General features: G+C 41.4%; 1 protein-coding gene across 1 annotated transcript in view; it reads left to right on the top strand.

The window, feature by feature from the left end:
• Positions 1 to 3,229: 3,229 nt before the first annotated feature.
• MYCBP2 (MYC binding protein 2, E3 ubiquitin protein ligase) overlaps positions 3,230 to 20,893 on the top strand; it is a 282,706-nt gene continuing 265,042 nt past the window's right edge. The window contains exon 1 of the mRNA XM_025364179.1: positions 3,230 to 3,798. Within this exon, the coding sequence (XP_025219964.1) occupies positions 3,497 to 3,798 (302 nt within the window). The 5' untranslated portion in view covers positions 3,230 to 3,496. The remainder of the gene's footprint in view (positions 3,799 to 20,893) is intronic.

Genomic DNA, 20,893 nt, shown 5'->3' with positions numbered 1-20,893 from the left:
ATTTACTACATCAGCACGGGTAGCTTCCTTTAAAAACAAAATCGTTAAAGATGAGAGTAGGAAAAATGTAAATGTGATAAGAGTTCAAAAAACTGTGGTCCAGGTTTGTAATGTTAAGTGGAAAAGAACGACTAAATCTGTCATCACAAGGTGAAAGATGAAGCCATAGTCTTATACATGGGCAGAGGCCAGAGAGATCTCTTTTGCGAAATGAGCATACCAACCACAAAGGCTAAAAAATACTACGCCCGTAATAAAATGGGCACAGGCAGGATTTGCCGTAGTTCAGTGCTATTCTTCGAGGGCGAATGTGTCGTAGGTGAACTGCTGTCTAGCCCATTCCGACACCCAAGCCGCCCAGGCGGCCCCCACGCCCCACCCCCGGCTGCAGCCCTCCCTGTACACACAAACGCACACACGCCCAGCCCAGCCGCTGGAGGAAACTAAGATGGCAGCGCCGAAAGCACGGGGGCCGTGCTCGGTGGGGTGGGGAAAGAAAAGCAAAGCCCTCTGTGTTTTTTTCATTCTGTATAGGTCCCCCTCTTTCCCTAAACACACGGGCTGCGTAAGGCATTCAGTAGTAGAGCTCGCAGGAGCGGTGGGAGGGGACGCTTGCTTTGCATATTGCCAGAAACCCACGTCTCCGATCTGCAGCGACGGTTCAGGCGATCCTCGCGACTTGTGACCACACTCCCCTTCACGTCCCCTTGACAGTAGAAGTAAGGGTGCCTCCAAAGGCCTTTTTCTTCCTGGCATGCGCCCCACTACCCCGCTATCCCAGGGGAGCCTTCTAAGGTGCCCAGCTGCCAAGGCGGTAGCTGTGGCAGTTGCGGGGACCGGGGAGCCCGCGGTGCGGAGGCAGGAAGAGGAGGAGGAGGAGAAAAAACGCTGCACTGGCTATCAATTTAGAGGAGAGCGACCGCTGCCGCTGCCGTGGAAGGAAACGCTGCCAACCGCAACAGAAACGCCACCCTCGGTTACCTAAGTGAGCATGTGTGCGACTCTGCGCACGCCTAGTTGCGCAGCTCAATGACATCGGGCTTCTTAGGAAGTTATCCAGTTTCCGGGTTTTGAGTGTACCCAGGAGGCTCCGAAGGGGCCTGTCTGGGACTGAACAGCAGTAAGGATTGAAGCGAAATTAATGAATGGGGGGAAGAGCCTGGAGACCAGGGCAGCCGCGCAGGTCAATATCCACTAGAAACTCTAAATGAGCAGTGACTGCACATTCCACCACCTGGCCCTGCGCTGTAAATGTTTTCTGTGCAAGCAACATTCATTTAGCCAACATCTATTTCCCTCCTGTTTAGGGCTAGACCTTGTGCTAGGAGCCTGTGATGGTTGAACAGACACCATTGCTACCTTACGGAAAACCTAGTGTTTTGTTTAGTATGTGCTACCATTTGTGAAAATTCATGTGCCAAGTTGGACATCCTAGATCCTTTAAGTCCTCCCTCAATCTCATGTAGTTGGTATTCTTTTGAGCATTATTCAGAGGAGATATTTTGCCCAAAGCCAGACAAGTATTAAGTAGCAGAATCAGGATCCAATTCCAGGGCTGTCTGATTTCAGAACCTTTTAGCTACCCTGCTAGGTCTTGCAATAGTAATGGGCCCTCTCATTGCTTACCTGTCAGGCCTTAGAATTCTTAGAATTTAGCTGCCTCTACACCATTGTCTTGGCTCTCACTCCAGGGTGAGGGGCTGCCTGGTCAACACTGAGGTCTTGAACTGTGCTGAAGCATTAGGATAGAAATTTAGTCTAATAAATACTTACTGGATACCTAGTACGTGCAAAGTCCTGAAGTGGCTGAAGAAGACACAAAAACAACAAGCTCTGAAGGAACTTAAGATAGGTAAGGAAACAAGACAAGTAACAAAAACGTAACAGGACTAATTACAGTACTAAAATGCTATGATTCCACATGTCTGTCCTTTGTTCCTATGTTTATCCCACTGTTAATTATCTTTAAAAAAATTTAAATGAAATCCATCTATTATTTAAAGCTTCAGAAAAAAATGCATTGCTTTCAGCAACCTTCAACCCTAAAACTCGAATTACTTTACTTTCTTATTCCCCGTTGTTTCCACTTCTCAAACACTAAGGAGGATTTTTTTTTAATTTATTATTTTTTTAAGAGAAGGCCATCCAAAGAAGAGGCACAGATATAAGAACTAGTACATAGATGAAAGATACAGTATGGGGATGACAGAACTTATAAATTATTTTGTCAGGACTATAAATTAGGCAACTCTTCAAATTGAGAGTCAAAGGATAAAAAGGTAGTAGGAATCAAGGTGCATTGGCACGTATATTTCTAGAGCATATACTTAGACGGGGTTCGTAGGTTAGTTTGGAACAAAGGACTGAGCACATGTTCCTTTTTTATAGATAATAAGATCTGTGAGGGATCTGACATTTTAAGATGCTATACAGTCTCAGTCACAATTATTGTTTCAGATCACATTCAAGAATTATCTTTAAAAATGTAAGTTTGGGCAGAAAAAAATAAACAAGTAAATGGCCACTGCCAAGAGATAAAAGTGCACTCTTAGGTGAGGAGTCAACAAAAAGAGTAATTTAAAAAATACTATTGCTCTGTTGAGAAGAATAATTTGGGAATGATTCTGGCTTATAAATACTAGCCTATCTGTTAATTCTACTTTCACACACACAAAAGAATGTGCTAGATTACTACCTCTCTTTGTAAGTAAAAGCTATGTTAAACAAGCTTAAATCCTAATGACAGAAACCATCTAAAATAAGATCTCTACAGGCACTTCTAATTGGGATGGTTTTCTCTGCCTTAAACTCTGAATTAACCAGCACAGTGCACAGAAAATCTTCCTGTTGGCAGCAGAGCCTTGGGGAGGAGGTAGCAGGAGTGCGTGCCACTCCTCCTTGGTCGACGGGCACGTTCCCTCTTGCTTTCTGGTCCTTGTTCTTCCACCTGGAGGGAACCTGAAGTCAGACGCCAGCAGCTGATAGCCTCCCCGGCACTTTCCTTACTCTTCCTCAAGCTGCCAGTAAAACCCGGAGAAGTGGATCACTTCGGATTCCACACCACCCAACCGCCCCAAACCCAAAGCCCCGAGGCGGAGGGAGTGGTGGCGGAGAGGGGGTGGGGAGGAAAAGGGGCTGCAGTTACTGAGCATGTGCGAGGAGTGGCGCATGCTCTGTGAGGCCGGCAGCTTCCCATTGCGGGTAGCCCCGGCGGTGGTAGCGGTGGTGGCGGCGGCAGTGGCGGCACCGCCTCCTCCTCACACTCCCGGGGTGGCGGGGTTAGATGAGCGGCCCCAGTAGCGGCGAGGGCGGCGCGGGGGGGAGGAGGAGAAGAAGGAGGAGGAGAAGAAGGTCGTTGTCTTTGTAGTCTCCCTGCTGCGGGAGCCAGAGGCCGCCGCCGGAGCCGTCGTCGTTGGAAAAGGGCTGTGTGTGCGCGCGCGTGTCTGCCCGCCCGGCCCGCGGGGACGAGGCGGCGGCGGCGGCGGCGGCGGCGAGGATGATGATGTGCGCAGCGACTGCCTCCCCCGCCGCCGCCTCCTCGGGGCTCGGCGGGGACGGATTCTACCCAGCCGCCACCTTCTCTTCCTCCCCGGCGCCGGGGGCGCTGTTCATGCCGGTTCCCGACGGCTCCGTGGCTGCTGCAGGGCTGGGGTTGGGGCTACCCGCCGCGGACTCCCGGGGTCACTACCAGCTGCTGCTGTCAGGCCGGGCCCTGGCCGACCGCTACCGGAGGATTTATACAGCTGCGCTCAATGACAGGGACCAGGGGGGCGGCAGCGCTGGACACCCAGCCTCCAGGTGCGTCCCCAGGGTGCCCTTCCTTGCTCCCCATGCCGCGCGTGCACCCGCGTGTGTGTGTGCGTGCGTGTGTGTACCTGCGCATTTACTGAGCTTTCAACCCGCTCTGGATGTCGGCTGGTAGGAGCGCTTATCGAGATAGGAGGGTGCGGTGGCTGCAGTTTCTGCTCTAAGTGTGTGTGTGCGCGCGCGCGCCTATGTGGGGGGATAGTGAGGAGTGGCAGGGGAGCCTGTGATCCTGGAAAAGGCGATGGTGCTGGTCGGCTGTGACACGTGTGTGTATCGTTGAGGTAGGAGGTGGCATGGGTAGAGAGGGTAAAAGGATGATACACGAAGAGAATGGCAAGAGTGGCAAAGGAAGTGGCATTTTCAGTGTCTCTGCCGCAATGTTATTCGCACGTGCCCCCTCTCCCATGACATTCCTTCCAGCCCTTTCCACCTCCCTTCAATCTGCCTTTCACGAGTCATGGTATAGATTGGTTGAGTTTTGGATAGGCAGGCCCGAGGGATAGGCGTGAGGTCTGGTTTGAAAAGATTTATGGATAAGAGACGCAGACGGAGATCTATGTAGATGCGAAGGGTGTCTGATAGAGATTTTTAGAGCTGTACTTTGATAACAGGGCCATTTGGTCTTCTCGAAATGAGGTTGCAGTTACTCTTGTGATCTGATGTCCCATCGGCCATTTCTCTTCATCCTCTGTTCGATTTCCTCTGTTACTTACGGGCTTTAGAGTAGAGAGGGTTTTGTAGGGAAAAGGGGAAAACTGCAGAACTTCAGAATATGACAGCTGGTACAGCGTTCAACGGCCACTAGCTAGAAAATCTGAATAGCGCGTAGATCTCTCCCTTTTACTTAGGCTCACTACACCTTCAGCTTCCTTGATGTAGATGTTCAGTTAGTTTCATTTTCTTTTTGTTAAAATGTGGGTGCTTTTTTTTTTTTTTGCTGAGGGCTCTCCTATTGTTTTCTTTTCCATGCCCTTGCATGCCGCATACGCTGCAGGATGGTGACTGACTTGTTTCACCAGCTTTGACAGTGGTAATTGGGAGTTGGCTTCATCTTTTTTTCCCACAGCTTCTTGCAGTACATGGGGAAAACATAGTAGGAAACTGTCAAAATGAGTTAAAGAGTTTACTGTTATTTATTGAATGTGCAACTTATTAGGCAATTGTTAGATGTCTTTTTCTGCCATTATGAAAGGGAGGAGGCAGTAAGTCAGGTATTTGTAGTTTATCACTATGTATTATGGCTTATCTGTTGGAGAGAGTTGTAAAGATGGAGCTTTGTTCACGCTTTTTCTAGATTAACCAGTCTTTTCATGTCTGTGATTGTTTACAGGATTGGGCACAGGAGTAGTTTTACCATATGGATGTAAACGTGTGTAACTACTTTTTGCTATCTGAACTGAAGGCCAGAATGGTGCAAGTTTGTTTTTGCTAATGTTTTTGAAAATAGCACAAAACCACATGAGACAATTTGCTCTGATAATTAGGTATAATTTTGATCTGTAGATCTCTAAATTATGGCACCGCAGGAACATCTTTACAAACTCCTCTTAAAGAATTTAGATTTATTTTGCGTATGGTTTCCAGACTTACTTAATAATTTGTGACTGGTATATTCCTGTTTTGACTTTCTACTACTAGTGTAATATGATTTTTGTGTATCTAGAACTATATTAACAGTTTTAGACAAAATTAACATAGATTAATCACATAATATTTGTGAATGAATTTTTAGCCTTTGGTCCATTTTTGTACAAGCTGTCAATGAAAAGTAATGAAGAATTAGTTCAAGTATTTCAAGAACTACTCATGGAAATCAGCCTTACATTATGATATTGCCTGCTAATGCTTGTTCAACACATTATTGTTTATTAAAGTGCACATTATTTTATTACGAAAAGTAGCCTGCAACTACTCTATTGATGATTTGATTAAGAATTAAATCACATTTCTTATTAAAGATGTTGGGGAAAGTAGAACTGGGGTTTCAACTCTGAATGAATGATAGAATTATTTGTATAGGGACACTAGTTGAGTTAGAGGAGAAGATGAGATCATTTAGACTGAATGGAGGAAGAATAGAGAATGACGCTCTAGTGAGCATCAGGTTTAAAAGTGTGAGAGAAAGGAGACAGTGAAGGAAACAGAATCAAAATTAAGAAGAAAATCATGAGACAGTAGCCTCTGTGGCTCTAGGAGAGTGGATTGAAAATTCTCAGAAGTGGTAAATGTTGAAGAAAGTGAGAACAGTGTTCAGGTGATTGATAACTTTTGAGGAAGTGGTGAGAATAGAGGGATGTGGTGAGGAGTGAATGGAATGTGTTTTTGGTAACTCAAGGGGATTTCAAAGTTGAGGGAAGGATATTCAAATATAGGAGGTTGGGTGGGATATGCAAATGTGGGAGGCTAAGTGGAGAGACAGAGTGAAGAAGTGAGAGGGGATAATTGATAGGAAAAGGTCAAAGGGATCTCAGGGACAGAGTAAAGGTGGCAGGTGGGGAGGTTAGCCATTGAAAAAAGGAGCAGTTAATATAGAAGGAGTGGAGGTAAGTACTTGTAAATACAAAGACTGGGAGTTTATTGAGGATAGGAATCATATCCTGTTCGTTTTGAAAATCCCAATGTCTAGCACATTTTTTGGCATGAGTTCTGTAAACATCAAGTGTCTGCTCTGTGCCAGGCACTATTGCAGGTGCTGAAGATGTAGTGGTGAGCAAGATAGACAAGGTCTCTGCTGTCTTGAAAAATCCACTCCAATGCGAGAAATAGACAACTCATAATTTCAGTTAGTATTAAGTGACTGTGAAGCCAATAAAACCTATTTCAGGTGATAGGGCAATTTGTAGTGGGGCTATTTTAGGTAACATGGTCAGGAAATGTCTCTGAGAGTTGGCATTTAAATTGAATTGCAATGATGAGGAGGCAGATGTAGAGGAAGAATGTTCTGGGAATTTATAAAGGCCTTATGGGAACAAGCCTGTGTTCAAGGAACAAAAACTTGATGAGTGAGTTATCAGTCAATGTTGAATGAATGAATTACTCTTTGCTTTAGGTGTACAGTTGAGAAGTTGAGACTTTCAAACCTAATGGACTCAGTGACTTTGATGACAGTCTAGCAAAGTGGTTAAGAGCTTGGACACAGAAGCTAGACTGGTTTTGCATCCTGGTTTTGTCATTTGCTAGCTGTGTAACCTTGAGTATGTTACTTAACTTCTGTGCCTCAGTTTTTTAAATATGTAGAATGGGGATCATAATACGTGAATTGTTTTGTAGATTAAATCAATGTATGTGCTTGGCATGTTGAGTGCTATGAAATATTAGTTACTGTGTGTTTTTTGTTGGTTTTTTTTTTTTTGCTGAGAGTGAGGGTTTTGGGGACTTGAAGAGAAGGCAAGGATCATGTCTTACTCTTTTATTTTTGGTCTCAATGACTGTGTAGAATGTGGGAATAACTCTTTCATTTATCCCGTGACTGAATAGATATATTTTTGGATGAATGAGGCCAATCAAAATCGGAACATTCTCTTGGGGAAAAGGGATTGGACAGAAAATGTATAAAGGAATGTTTGATCTGTTCTGAATGTGAATGGCGGTATAGCCATGCACTTGGGAGGCACCATAGCACAGTGGCTAAACGTTAGAGCTCTGGAGGTAGACTCCCTTCAAATGCCACGTCTGCATTTTCTACTTGTGTTAAATTGGGGAAGTTAATTGGACTTTGTCTGTTTCTTTACTTGTAACTTTATAGCGTTATCAAAAGGACATTATGTCTGCACCTGGTAAGTGCCCATTAAATGTTACCTGTAATTATTAAAATCACATTTAAAATTCCAATCAGTATGGCACTGTATGTTTTTCCACACAAAATAGAAATGGAGAAAACCTAGTTGAGTTGATTTAGGGTTAAAGAAAAAATAAAAGGAAGGTTTTGGGGACAGTGTTTGAGCATATCGTAAAAAGGAAAGTGATGCCAAGAGGGAACTGATAGACTGGAAGATAAAGAGGAGTCAGGGTATCTGGGTCCTGAAGTCATAGAAGAACAATGTTACTGAAAACAACAGAGGGGATTGTGACCAAAATGGGGAATCTAAACTTAACCCCCTTAGTCCTTTCAGCTGCTTTATCTCTTTCTTGTCAGAAATGGTATTTGAGTCCATCCTTCAGATGCATGGGATTTTGGTTGTAAGAGGTTAAGTAGTCATTTTAGCAAAATTTCAGGGATTATTTTATTTATTTTGAGACAGGCTGGAGTGCAATGGTGCGAACGTGGCTCACTGCAGCCTTAACCTCTTGGGCCCAAGTGATCGTCCTGCCTCAGTTTCCTCCAGGGACTACAGGCATGCACCACCACGCCCGGCTTGTTTTTTTATTTTTTGTAGACGCGGAGTCTCACCATGTTGTCAAGACTGGTCTTGAACTCCTGAGCTTAAGTGATCCTCCCACCTCCACCTCCCAAAGTGCTGGAATTATGGGTGTGAGCCACCATGCTCAGCTTGTTCAGGGATTATTACTTGGCACTAACCATTGGCCCTATAAAAATTTATAAGACACAAATTCATAAAACACAGATTCCAGACTTGAGTTTATTGTTTATCTGGGAGTGTAAGATACAAAGGCAGATACTTATAGAAGTGTTAAATGAAATGACCAAGAAAGTATAACCTACTATGACAAAGACATGGCATTCTAAGCTGGCTCAAAAGTGTGGGCAGAGACGGGAAAGCACAGTTTGTATGTAGATAACAGTAGAAATTCTGTTAGAGCTAGATTGCAGGTGTCATGAAGAACAATAGTGGAATTCATTCTGGAAATGGAGGCTTTGGCTAGTATGGGGCATCTTGAAGACCAAGGTAAGAGTTAGATTTTATTCAGTAGACACTGATCGCCCTTGATGGTTTTAAGCTATGAAGAGACGTTATTTATTGTAGGAGTATGTCAGGAAGTAATGTGGGATTGAATCTGTATGTGTGCATTTGTATTTGTGCATAGGTAGTAATTTTCTTCATGTCGCTGTTACATCAATGGAGTGTGTATGTGTATAAACACATGTTAAGGGAAAACTGCTCTGTTGGTATACTGGTAAGTAGAAATGTGAAATGAATTAGTTTCCTAACTCAAGAGAAGAGAAAAATCTTGCCTTTGGGCTTAAGAGGAAAATAAAAATGTCAATCTAAAAATACTTTTGTCCTTTAAAATATTTGTTTAAAAAATCAGCAGAATAGCCTTACTTTTTTCTCAAAAACCAGATTAAACATTTAGGTTTTCTGAGGAGGGGTTAGGTTAATTGAGGTTTAATTTACATACAATAAAATTCATCCTCTTTAAGTGTTCATTTGAAGAATCCTGAAACCATCACCATAGTCAAGTATAAACTGTTTCCATCACTTCAAATAAAAAGTTCCATCAGACCCTCCTACCCCTGGTTCCTGACCACCGCAAATCAGTTTTCTGTCACTAACATTTTACCCCTTCTAGAATGTCATGTAAATCTAGCTCCTTAAGGGCAGCGCCCCCAGGTATTGTTCATCTTTCTGTCTTTTATCTGTATTTCCTGTAAGTGGAAGTTAGACCTTAAGGGTTTATTGGGTGTTGGTTAGAAATGTTTTAGCAAGAATATTGTATATGGTGCTGGGTACTGCATGTTGCATCCCATCCAGAGGTTGTGAGGTTGTCTCACTATTTAATACGTTAAATCTGATTACTTGGGTAAGATGGTACCTACTGGATTTCATCTCTGTAAATGTATCTTTTTTTCCATTTGTAAAGAGCAAGTAATCACAGGGTAAAAACTTGAGCACATTGTGAATATCTTTTACCTAATGCTTTTAGCATTTTTTGGTAACCTTGTCTGAGTCAATAATTTCATTAGGGTTTGCAAAATGATGAATTAAAAAATAATTCTGTTATTTCTTCTATATTTATTAGCTGGGACTCTTCTGCAAAGAAGAGTTTGCCTTCACTGACGGTCAATGAAATGTAGTTTCTCCTAATAAAGCAGCATAAATGCTTAATTCTCTTCCCTCATTAGCCAAATTGGTGTAATAGTCCAGTGGTAGTGTGGCAGGTGCTGTGGTTAGCCATTCAGATCCCGCTTTCAGGCACATGTTCCCCTAGCTGTTGGGAATATTGGCAGCTAAAACTGATTGCAGCTGAGTCCAACTCCACGCATTGCCCTGAGCCAAGAGTTACCTCCCCCAAAGTCATGCCTCCTCTTCAGGGGCAGTTTACATCTAATATCTATACAGTGTAGGGATATAAATGCCTGGCGCTTTTGCTGTAAGAAAGGCCAACCTTGAAGTGTATCCCAACACCAGAGAGCTCCCCCATGGGTCTGGCTGAGGCCTTCCTGTGACTGCATTGCAGATCAGCTCCTTCCTCTGTTCAGTCTTACATCTTTCACTGCCCCACAGTTTTTGGTTCGGAGAGCACTCCCCCGTAAACTTCTGGTGTGCACATCTGCATTTGAGAGTCTGTTTCCTGGGAACCCTACTACCCAAAATAGTTGGTGCCAGGAGTGGTCTCAGAAAGTAGACTTTACAGTGAGATTTTGAAGCTGGATTATTGGCTGGCTGGCAATGAGAATCAATTCTGGTGCTAGATGGAGAACTACTACTGATAACGCTTGGCATGCACTGTAGTTATGCAAACTGTTAAAACTTTCACTGGTGATGAATTGGAATGATATTCCTGTGGAAGGTAATGCGCTGGTGGGTACACTAGGCTTTTGAGAAGTTCAGAAAAATTATTAATTGTGAGGACAATCATCAGATGGCTTTTGGTAAATAACATTGATAGATTGGAGAAAGATGATGCAAGGTGGAAGATAACTGGGGGCAAAATGTAAAAGGAAATTTATTTAGCAGCATGTAAAGAAACGTATATACACTAAGAGGAAAAATCTAAGGATTAGACCCAAAACTTAATTTTAAGGGTAGCAGAGCGCCAGGGTGGGTAGAATTCTCTCTCAGCTATGCTGAGGTCAGTGTTCTGGTTGGGAAGGAATCCTGACCCTTAGGATGGGGCATCTGAGTGCACTTGAAAACCCTGAAACCCCAAATTCCTCTTAACTCTTTGAGCCTGCAGAAGTGGCCTTCTTCTCCTAGCTAGAGGGTAGTTGCTTGAAGACTGTGCTTTCCCTCTTACCCCGAGCTCCTCCTCTCTCCCCTGCTGACTATCACCAAACCAACAACTAGGGTTAAGTCACAGGAACACCTAGTTCGGGGTGCTGGATTTGCGAAGAGAGGAAGGGACTGTACACACACACACACACACACACACACACGTTCCCAAACTGCATCGAGGCACCCTAAAGCACTAGCACGGACACACAAGAATACCATGGGATATTTCATAATTTTAAAGGAAACACAGCAATATCTGTCACAGACTACTAGCTCGAGGTAGTTCACAGTTTTGACATTAGCTCATGCTATATTCCTTTTGATGACGTCATATTTTTGCAGGGTTGGATTTTTAGTAGTTGTGATACAGATCAAGCACTGCACAAAAATCAGTGTGGAACAGGAAAGGAGGGTGGTGTGTTCAGTCTGATTTCAAGTTTGAGAAGTTGTTCTGTGTCTAACAGGCACACATGTCCTATTATCAAGTAATTGAAGTTGTTTGTTTGTTTGTTTTGAGACAGAGTCTCGCTCTGTCGCCCAGGCTGGAGTGCAGTGGCGCGATCTCAGCTCATTGCAACCTCTGCCTCCCGGGTTCAAGTGATTCTCCCGCCTCAGCCTCCTGAGTAGCTGGAATTACAGGCATGCGCCCCCCACACCCAGCTAATTGTTGTATTTTTACTAGAGACAGGGTTTCACCGTATTGGTCAGGCTGGTCTCGAACTCCTGACCTCGCCCACCTCAGCCTCCTGAAGTGCTGGGATTACAGGCGTGAGCCACTGTGCCTGACCCAGTATTTATAGTTTTTAAGAAGGAAATAAAAATATTGTTTCTGCCAATTTATATGTGTTATTTATTTCTTCCGATTTATATGTGTTATTTTTTCAAATGTCTACTCATTTGTTAGGACATGAATTCTTATTATTTGGATCTAACTACTTAATAAACACTACTGTTTGGTATTTCTTTTGGACTGTGAGTGCATGGAAAAATTACTGATGATGGCTGTGCATGGGCCCAATAAAAGGATTTTCATTCACCATTGCTGATCTAGCAACTGCTGCTGCTGAATATCCAGCCTGACAGCAGCAGAGACCAATCATCCTTCAAGCAGGCCAACCAGTCCTTATCCTGTGGAAAGGACTGTGATTCATTTTGATTGGATTTGAAACATATTCTGGGTCTGAATTTGTCTTTCTAGCAGGGTCTCACCCGGGACTACTGTTTGAGGGCTTGCAGGATGTTTGATCTTCCAGCACAGGGATCATTTCAGACTAAGGAACCCACTCTTATTTATTTATTTTAGTTTATTTTTTGAGATGGAGTCTCGCTCCGTTTCCCAAGCTGGAGTACAACAGCATGATCTCAGCTGACTGCAACCTCTGCCTCCCGGGTTCAAGCAATTGTCCTACCTCAGCCTCCTGAGTAGCTGGGACTATAAGCGCACATCACCACACCCGGCTAATTTTTGTGTTTTTAGTAGAGACGGGGTTTCACCATGTGGGCCAGGATGGTCTTGAACTCCTGACCTCGTGATCCGGCCACCTTGGCCTTCCAGAGTGCTGGGATTACAGGCGTGAGCCACCGCACCTGGCCGGAACCCACTTTTATAGAATAGGAGAATCATTTGTCCCATCTTGCACCAACCATCCAGAAGCTGATGATTTGATAGAGCAGTAAACAGTCTTTTGATGGCACAACTGATGATGAGATCCTGGAGCTTGGGCATGATACCCTGCAAGGGTGAGGTGCCCATTCTCCAGTGTTCCCAGTAGGAAGAACACATGAAAGTGGGAGTGGCTCCGCATAGCATCACTCTGTGATTCACCTGGGCAGTTTCTGCTTGCCATCTCTATAGCTCTGATCGCTAGGGGTTAAAAGATCCTGGTTCTCAGAAGAGAAACATTTCCAACAGAGGGCGCTATGAGAATCTTGTTCTATTTTAAGCTACAGCTGCCCCTGGGATTTGGGGCTTCTTTTCTAAATAAAGAAGTCACCAGGGCTGGGCGCGGTGGCTCAAGCCTGCAATCCCAGCACTCTGGGAGGCCGAGACGGGTGGATCACGAGGTCAGGAGATCGAGACCATCCTGGCTAACACGGTGAAACCCCGTCTCTACTAAAAAATAGAAAAAACTAGCCGGGCGAGGTGGCGGGCGCCTGTAGTCCCAGCTACTCGGGAGGGTGCGGCAGGAGAATGGCGTGAACCCGGGAGGCGGAGCTTGCAGTGAGCTGAGATCCGGCCACTGCACTCCAGCCTGGGCGACAGAGTGAGACTCCGTCTCAAAAAAAAAAAAAAAAAAAAAAGTCACCAGGCCAGGCATGGTGGCTCACGCCTGTAATCCCAGCACTTTGGGAGGCCGAGGCGAGTGGATCACTTAAGGTCAGGAGTTCGAAACCAGCCTGGTCAACATGGTGAGACCCTGTCTCTACTAAAAATACAGAACAATTAGCCAGGTGTGGTCCCAGCTAATTGGGAGCTGAAGCAGGAGAACTGCTTGAACCTCGGATGTGGAGGTTGCAGTGAGCTGAGATCGTGCCACTGCACTCCAGCCTGGGCAACAGAGCAAGACTCCGTCTCAAAAAAAAAAAAAAAGTCAACATTTGGACAGAGTTAATGTCCTTGTTCATGTGGAGGAGATAGGGCTGTGTTCCACAATGGAGCATGGAGGTTTGGCACACAGGTGATCAATAGGTGTCTCTTGGTACTTCCTTGTCCAGTGTTTCTGATACATGGACATGAGAAAGGCCCAATGACCACCCCATGAAGTCAGTCACCTGGACCAGCAGATATACCAGCCATAGATTAAAGGAATCTAGAATGGCTAGTAGAGAAGGGTTGTCGATATCAATTTTACCATCTGTAGTGGCTAGGACTGTGGTTTGACCCACTTTCCTTCCTCTGGAAAGTTTCTCCAGGAAATGACACTCACCAGAATTCTGGAGGAACTTTTTCCATGCCTTATTTGAAGCAAGTGAATCCTAATCGTATAATAGGCAAAATACAGTGAATCCTGTAGTGTGGAACTCAGAGCCCCTGCCCAGCACTGATGTGCTCATTCCTCCACAACTGCTGGGAACGTTGGTTGGCTACAGACTCTTGCGTAGTTCCAATATGGGCATTGCCTTTGGCTGAAGAGAGCTGCCTTGCCCTAGGTGATGGATCATTCTTGAGGGCAGCCTGCATGAACTGGTTGATTGGGGCATTTTATGGTTTTTAGTGCTACTGTAACTAGTTTTTCCTATTTTTCAGTTGTTTGATATGAATGTGTAACAACACAGTTGCTTTTGTATGTTAACCTTGTATCTCTGATCTTGTTAAGCTCATTTATTAATTTTAATGGTCTTGTAAATTCCCTGGGATGTTCTGTGTAAATAATCATATTGTCCTTCTTTCTGATCTCTAGGTTCCCTACCCCTCAGCACCTACTTTATTCAAATTAGAAAAGCCTCATTCTTCCTTGTTTTCAATCTGAGAGAAAAACAACTATAAATTAATCTTACAGTTTTTTTACTCATTAAGTATGATATTAGCTGTAGGTGTTTCAATGGTCTTTATCAATTTGAAGATATTCCCTAGTATTCCTACTTTGCTGGTAGTTTTTATTTTTTATATTTTATTTTATTTTTTGAGACAGACTGGGCTGGAGTGCAGTGGCATAATCTCGGCTCGCTGCAGCCTCTGCCTCCCAGGATCCAGCAATTCTCCTGCCTCAGCTTCCTGAGTAGCTGGGATTACAGGCACATGCCACCATGCCTGACTAATTTTTGTATTTTTAGTAGAGACAAGGTTTCACCATGTTGGCCACTCTGGTCCTGAACTCCTGACCTCAAGTGATCCACCTGCGTCAGACTCTGAAAGTGCTGGGATTATAGGCGTAAGCCATCACTCCCAGCCTGCTGATAGTTTTTAATTATAAATGTGTATTGAGTTTTGTCAAATGCTTTTCCTCCACCTGTTAAAATGATCATATAGTAAAAGAACAAAGGAAAATTGAATTACATTAATTAATTTTTGAATGTTAAATCAACTTTGCATTCCTGAGATAAAACCATCATATTTGGAATGTATTACTCAATTTGATTTGCTGATATTTTGCTAAGAATTTTCAGGTTTGTATTCATGAGGGATATTGGTCTGTAATCTTTTTTTTTTTTTTTTTTTCTTGGTAATTCTGTCAGGCTTTAGAATTAGTTATCCTCGTCTCATAAAGTAAGTTACATAGTAATCCTACCCTACCCAATGCTACTCAATTTTTAAAACGTTTGGGTAAGATTGTTGTTATTTCTTCCTAAATGTTTGATAGAATTCACCAGTGGCACCATCTGGTCCTGGAATTTTATTTTGGGGAAGCTTTTGACAAATTCACTTTCTTGAACAGATAGAGGGTTATTCAGATTTTCTGTTGTTATTCCTGTCAATTTTGGTAACTTCTTTTTGGACAAATTCATTCATTTCATCTAAGTTGTTGAAGTTTTTAGCATGAAGTTATCCATAGCATTCTTTTATTATCCTTTAAGGTCTATGGGATCTATGGTAATAACTCCCTTCTTCTTTTTTTTTTTTTTTAAAACGTCTTTTAAGAGCAATCTTAAGTTCATAGCAAAATTGAGAAGAAGGTACAGAGATTTTCCATATATCCCTTTCCCCAACTCATGCATAGCCTCATCCATATCAACATCCCCCACCAGAGTGGCATTTTTGTGGCTGTTGTTGAACCTCCACTGACACATCATAATCGCCCTCAAGTCCAGAGTTTACATTAGGGTTCATTCTTGGAGTTATACATTTTTTGGGTTCAGAAAAATGTATAATGACATGTATTTATCACTGTAGTATCATACAGAATATTTTCACTGTCCTCAATATCATCTGTGCTCCACCTATTCCTGTTTCTCTGCCACTCAACCCCAGGTAATCATTTACTGTCTCCATGGTTTTGCCTTTTCCAGAATGTCATATAGTTGAAATCACACAGTATATGGCCTTTTCAGATTGGTTTCCTTCACTTAGTAATGTGCATTTAGGTTCATTCTTTTTGTGTGTGTGTGGCTTGATAGCTCATTTCTTACCGCTGAATAATCCACCATCTAGATGTACCACAGTTTATTTATCTGCTCACCTACAATTTGGTGAATTTGGAGGACAATTTGGTTGCTTCCAAGTTTTGGCAATTAGGGATAAAGCTGCTATAAATATCTGTGTGCAAGTTTTTGTGTGGACATAAATTTTCTTTTTTAGAAATTGACAAGTAACATTGTATGTTTTTATAATGTACAGCATGATGTTTTGATGTACATATACATTGGGGAATGGTTAAATCTAGTGGATATGTTTTCAGCTCCTTTGGGTTAATACCAAAAAGAGTGATTGTGGGATCCTGTGCTAAGAGTACGTTTAGTTTTTGTAGGAAATCACCAAACTGTCTTACAAAGTGGCTGTTTCATTTTTCATTTCCACCAGCAATAAATGAGAGTTGCATTAAATCCTCACCAACATTTAATGTTTTCTATGTTCTGGATTTTGGCCATTCTGATAGGCATGTACTATAATTTCATTGTTGTTTTTTTGCATTTCTCTGATGACATATGATGTGGGACATCTTTTCATACGCTTATTTGCCATCTATGTATCTTGTTCGGTGAGGTGTCTGTTAAGGTCTTTGCCCCATTTCTAATTGAGTTGTTTCTTTTCTTATTGTTAGAGTTTTGAAAGTTCTTGGTATTCTGTGAGGGTATAACTGAGGAGATGGGGAAAAAATTTCTTGGTGTTTTGGATAACAGTCCTTTATCAGATGTGTCTTTTGCAAATATTTTCTTCCAATCTGTGCCTTGCCTTCTCATTCTCTTGGCATTGTCTTTTGCAGAACAGAGGTTTTTAATTTTAATATTCAGCTTATTAATTTTTTTTAATGGATTGTACCTTGGTGTTGTATCTAAAAAGTCATCTAGGTTTTCTCCTGTGTTATTTTCTAAGAGCTTTATAGTTTTACATTTTACATATAAAGTCCGTTTTCCATTTTGAGTTAAGTTTTGTGAGGGTGTAAGGTTTGTTTGTAGATTCATTTCTTTGTAAGTGGTCCAAAGAACCAACTTTTGGCTTTCTTCATTTTCTCTATATTGATCTGTTTTCTATTTCATTGGCTTTTCCATCATCATTGTAATTTATTTCTTTCTACTTTCTTTAAGTTTACTTTGCTGTTTGTTCTAATTTCTTAAGGTGGAATGCTAGACCATGGATTTTAAATTTTTCTTCCAATATAAGTATTTAAAGCTATGAATTTTTATCTAGGCTGTGCTTTAGTTATATCCCACAAATTTTGATTGCTGTATATTTGTCATTTAGTTCAAATTATTTTCCAATTTGTTGTTTAAAATTATTATAAGTTTCAGATATGGTGTTTTCTTACATAATAGTATATTATTGTTTTTACTTTCTAATGTAAACCTTGTATGATTTTGATCTTTAACATTTATTGAGATTTGTTTTATTGCCCAGGATATGTTCTGTCTTGGTGATTGTTTCATACATGCTTGAAAAGAATGTGTTCGGTCATCTTTGGACATAAAGTTCTCTAAATGTCAGTCAAAGTTGGAAGATAAGTGTTGTTTGGATGTTTATGTTTTTATATTTAAAGTTTCTCCGCTTAGGCAACTAGTATAGAATCTTGCCCTTAAAGAAATCCACTGTCAATTTTTGCCTTTCAATTGGAGTGTTTAGATCATTAATATTTAATATGATTAATTATTTACATATTTAGCATATCAACAGTGATAGGTCTGCCACTTTATTATCTCTGTTTCTCTTTTTTTGTTCCTTTCTTCCTCCTTTTCTGCCTTCTTTTGGATTATTTTTTAGTATTTCATTTTAGTTGATCTATTGGTCTTTTCTGCAATATCTCTCTTTATTTTTTTAGCCCTAGGGATTACAGTATGCATACCTAACTTTTTACAGGCTACTTAGGGTTATTATTATACAAATTCACTTAAAACACAGAAACATTGCAACCATACAGATCCTTTTATTCTCTCCTCCCCCACAGACCTTTATTTTATAGTTGTCATGCATAGTATACCTTGCAAACCTCACCAAACAATGTTATAGTTTTTGTTGTTGGCAGTCATGTGTACTTTTTAGAACTTAAAGGAAAAATCTAGTATTTTGTGTTTTCCTATATATTTATTGTTTCTATTGCTCTTTCTTCTTTCCTGAAGATACAGCATTTCCTTTCAGCCTAATGTTGACCTTAGCTTTTCTAGGAGATCAGTCTGCTGGGGATACATTCTCTTTGTTTTTCTTTGAGAATGTGTTTATTTTACTTTCATTCCTAAAGGATATTTTAGGTGGATATATAATTCTGAGTAGATGCTTGCTTCCTTGAGCACCTTAATGATGCCATTTAGCTGTCTTTTCACTTCTCTGATTTCTGGTGAAAAATCTTTGTAATGTAAACTTTATTCCCCTCTATGTAGTGTGTAATTTTTTTCTAGCTGCTTTCAAAAATTTTTTCTTTGTTTTTGGTTTTCAGCAGTTTAATTTAATGTGTGTCTAGTCATTTTCTTTGAGTTTATTCTCTTTGGAGAGTACCGTGCTTCTCAAGTCAGTAAATTTTTGGCTTTCACTGAGTTTAGAATGTTTTCTACCATTGTGTCTTTCTTCTTAACATTTCAAGAATCTAGTGGCAATTATGATAAAACTTTTGAGATTGTTTCACAGGCCTCTGACTGTTCAGTCTCCTCCTATCAAATTTTTTTCTCTGTTTTTCAGATTAGGTTATTTTTATTGATACCCATTCAGGTTCACAGACTCTTTTCTCTCATCTCCATTTTCTTATTGAGCCCAACCAGTGAACTTTTTATGTATTGTTTGTTTCACTTTTAACATTTACATTTGGTTAAATGTAAAAAAAACCTTTTCTTTCTCTGCGGAGAACCTCTTTCCATTCCATTCAGTTGTCCTTGTCTTTCCTCGATGTAGCATATTTATAGTGGTTACTTTCCAGTCATTGTTGGATAATTACAACATGTGCATCGTCTTAGGGTTGGCATCTTTTGATTGTCTCTTCCCTTGAAGTTGTTCACATTTTTCTTTTGCATTGTGAGAATTTGGAGTTGTATCTTAGACATGGTTAATGTTATATTTTGTAAGCTCTGGGGTTTGTTATAATTCCCTGGAGGATGTTGTGTTTTTTGTTGTTTAGGGGATCCCTTTCTGTGCCTTTCTCTTTTTCAGGACTTCCTGCACATTTTCCATCATATCAGTTTCTTTTCGCAGTTCCTCTGGCCAGAAAGAGTTTTAACTTGGACTTTTTGCTTCTGGGTTGTGGCCCTGCAATGCAGTGATCTCTTCCTGGCCTTCAGGCAAAGCTGTTAGTGAAAGGAGAAAAACACCAAACTGGGAAATTTACTCTTCTGTGGATCACTTTTCCAAGTTTTGACTCCCCTCTAGAATTTACTTTTATTTGTTTTTCAGAGTCCTGAAGTACTTTTTCTGTCTTTTTAAAAAATTTGCCCAAAGTAGTTGCAAACAGTGGGGAAAATAGGCCATTTTGGGGTTTATGCCAATGTACTGGAACCGGAACTGTCTTATCTGGCTTTTAAAAAAGATTTTCCTTTTTATTGATTTTTAGCAGCTTGACTGTATTGTACCTAAATATGGGGTGTGTGTGTGTGTGTGTGTGTGTGTGTGTGTGTATCCTGCTTGGTATCCACTGAGTTTCTTAGATCTGTGTGATGTTAATTTTTATTTAACTTGCAAATTTCGGTCTTTATTTCCTCAAATATTATTTCAGACTCAATTTCTTATTTCCTTCTGGGAATCCAATTACATATATATATATATATATATATGGGATACTGTTTGATATCATATGTGTCTATAATCATATATATGACATATTTATATGACCAAATAGTAAATAACTTAGACTTTATGGGCCATAGAGTCTCTGTTGCAACTATGCAGCTCTGTTCTTTAGTTTGAAAGCAACCATAGACAATATATATAAATGGATAAGCATTGCTGTGTTCCGATATCACTTTATTTACAAAGATAGACAGGAAGCTCTTTTTGGTGTGTAGACTATATTTTGCTGACCCCTGAGTAGGTGGTAATAGTTGCTGGAGCTACATTGTGAATTCAGGGATAAAAATCAAAGAAGTGCAAAACAGAAATGTTGGAAATAACTAAAATGTAGGGAGCGGGGTGTATGAGAATGAGGAGGTGGGAGATATGACTAGAAAGATATGTTAGGACCAGGTTATTATGTTCCATGTATTGCTTTATTTGAAAATAGTATGGAACAATCATAGGGTTTTTTTGTTTGTTTGTTTTTTGTTTTCTGGTTTTTTTTTGAGACAGAGTCTCACTCTGTTGCCAGGCTGGAGTGCAGTGGGGTGATCTTGGCTCACTGTAACCTCCGCCTCCTGAGTTCAAGAGATTCTTCTGCCTCAGCCTCCTGCGTTGCTGGGACTACAGGCACCCGCCACCACTCCCAGCTAAGTTTTGTATTTTTAGTAGAGATGGGGTTTCACCATGTTGGCCAGGATGGTCTCCATCTTTTGACCTCATGATTTGCCCGCCTCGACCTCCCAAAGTACTGAGATTACAGGCGTGAGCCACTGCGCCCGGCCAATCATAGGTTTTTAAGTAATATAATGGAAGAGTTAAACTTTCAGTTTATAAAGATAATCTCTAGTAGCATTATAGAGGATGAATGAAAAGGAGCAGATCCCCAAAGCAGGGCTACCTTTAAAGAGGCCGTTGCAGTAATTCTGACAAGTGAAAATAAATGCTGAGAAAAGAGAATGGGAATAGATGGAATAAAGTGGATTTGATGATATATTTAGCCGGTGACTAGATCTCAAGTGCAAATATAATAATGACTTTCATCTGAATAGAAAGAGAGGAAGAGCTAGTTTCTCAAGAGTCCAGTCTTGGGATTCTTCTCTCTGAATTTTCTTCTCTGGTTATC

This window comes from Theropithecus gelada, chromosome 17 (genome assembly GCF_003255815.1).
Source record: "Theropithecus gelada isolate Dixy chromosome 17, Tgel_1.0, whole genome shotgun sequence".
NCBI classification, from domain to species: Eukaryota; Metazoa; Chordata; class Mammalia; order Primates; family Cercopithecidae; genus Theropithecus; species Theropithecus gelada.
The sequence above is the reverse complement of the archived record's forward strand: the minus strand, read 5'-3'. Positions and strand labels throughout refer to the sequence as shown.